This window comes from Seriola lalandi, unplaced genomic scaffold (assembly GCF_002814215.2).
Source record: "Seriola lalandi dorsalis isolate HSWRI2012SDOR001 ecotype SW California unplaced genomic scaffold, Sedor1 jcf7180002054784, whole genome shotgun sequence".
In the NCBI taxonomy this organism is placed as follows: Eukaryota; Metazoa; Chordata; class Actinopteri; order Carangiformes; family Carangidae; genus Seriola; species Seriola lalandi.
Window position 1 is genome coordinate 484,651 of NW_019525337.1, and position 2,034 is coordinate 486,684.

At 45.1% G+C, this 2,034-nt stretch overlaps 1 protein-coding gene across 1 annotated transcript in view; it reads right to left on the minus strand.

The window, feature by feature from the left end:
- Window positions 1-1,767, minus strand: part of lto1 (LTO1 maturation factor of ABCE1) — a 10,581-nt gene extending 8,814 nt beyond the window's left edge. Inside the window, exons 1-4 of the mRNA XM_023425526.2 lie at window positions 1,500-1,767; window positions 1,159-1,264; window positions 745-815; window positions 215-332 (exon numbers count right to left, since the gene is read on the minus strand). Coding sequence (XP_023281294.1) covers window positions 215-332; window positions 745-815; window positions 1,159-1,264; window positions 1,500-1,543 — 339 coding nt within the window. The 5' untranslated portion in view covers window positions 1,544-1,767. The remainder of the gene's footprint in view (window positions 1-214; window positions 333-744; window positions 816-1,158; window positions 1,265-1,499) is intronic.
- Between the last annotated feature and the right edge of the window lie 267 nt (window positions 1,768-2,034).

Here is a 2,034-nt window from a genome sequence, read left to right on the forward strand (position 1 = left end):
TTGCAAATTTCGAGGATGATTCGAGAAATGTACCAAAGCGATTGAGAAAAACTGTAATTAGAACACATCGTTTGTTACCTGCAGCTCATCACTCACTCATAACACTGTGTCTCAGGTAACAGCAGCTGGAACAGACTTAGTATCAACAAATGGATCAGCCTGTTCGGACGACCTTCACTATCACCAGGTTCAGGTGGTCAGGTGTGAGGAGTACCTGTCTGAACTTGGCGCGAAGCTTCTCCATGTCCTCCTGTAGCTTTTTTGACTGAGGATCGTCCTGAGGGCAGTTCTGGATCAAACCCAAGAGAGCCTCCAGAGCTCTCAGACGCTTCCTGAAGACACACACACACACACACACACACACACACACACACACACACACACACACACCTCATTTTATTGATGTTTTTCTTCAGTTACTGTATACAGTGTTTTTAGTGGTACTGTTGTATCTGAGCTGTATCAAATGACTGACTGTTTTGATAAAGTGTGGCTACTTGTTATTATCATTATTAGTAGTTTTACTGTTTTTTGTTTTTGTTATTTTCTTGTTCCCGTTTGTCGTTGATTTTAATTTACATTACAGCTTTGCATTATGATGTCATGTTTACATGAGTGGACCCCAGGAAGAGTAGCTGCTACCTTGGTGGTGACTGATGGGGATCAGTCAGCCAGGTTAACAGCCTGTTACCTTCAGTTATCTAGACGGTGGGTCTCCTAAAACTTAAGGGAAGGTGATCATACCTGGATTTGACATCTGTGTTATTTTGGAGGAGACATTTCCATGTGATGGCAAATCCATAATAGAAGGAAATCTGTAGGAGAACAGAGGGAAACACAAGTCAGGTCATTCATGAAACCAAAGGAGTTACTGACCATGTGTTTAACTCACTGTCACAGACAAAGGCGGGTCAGAGGTTTGTTTTGGTGCATAACAATAAACAAAGTTAAAAAAAGATAAAGTACTGCAGGTCAGGAAGCTTAAATATAATATTTTCTACTAAAATATTTACAATAAAAATAAAAAAAAAATCAACAAATGTGCACAAATGTCAGAGCTGATTATTCATACAGAGAATAATTTATAAAAAACAGTTATGTGGCACGGATGACAGCACTGACTACTGAAACACAGTCATGTTCACCGCTCTCTCTCACCTCGGTGGACAGTTTGGCCCCATGAGAGGCCCCATGTCTGCGGCCGTCCTGCAGTCCTCGGCGGGTTCCCCTCTCGAAGCCCTCCCGGTACCCCTCCCCCCGGAACCTGGGGAAACATCAGGCCGTCACTCACAGGCTGGAGACTAGTTTTACCAGTCATTGTCTTAATGCGAAGGTGTTGTACTGTGTCTCAGGTGTGTGTGTGTGTGTGTGTGTGTGTGTGTGTGTGTGTGTGTGTGTGTGTGTGCGCGTGTGTGCGCGTGTGTGTCCTGATTACTCAGCGGAAGCTTTGCCGTGTGTCAGGTGGGCACGTGCCCGAGTAAACAAGCCTGATAACTCACTTTTCATCTGCCAGCACGATACTGTCGAACAGATCATCGGCCATCACTGTCTTTTTCTTCTTCTTCTTCTTCTTCTTCTTTCTCTTCTTCTTCTTCTTCTTCTTCTTCTTCTTCCTCTTCCTCTTCTTCTTCCTCTTGTTCTTCTTCGTCACAGTCTCACAGTCCGTGTGTTTAACCCTCCACAGCGGTGAACCGACCTGCTGCTGATGCTGACACCGTTTATCTACAGTCTGCTCCGGTTTCCAGCGGCTTCCACCAATACGACTGCACTTCCTCCAGCAGCAGAGCAGTGCTGCCCCCTGCGGGCCCGGGGGAGAACGGGCTCCTGGTGCTGATAGTTAGGTTGAGACAAAAACAGAGACATGATCGAAAAAGAATCATGTTCTAATCCATTAACATCATAAACAGCGGTTTCCTTTAATGTCTCTGTTCATCACACTGGACCTTCTCTAAATTAGATCAGACTGTTTGACTTCCTCAGCGCTGGACAGGCCTCAGGTTCCACACAGAGATGTCAGACTGCTCTGTAGTGTTG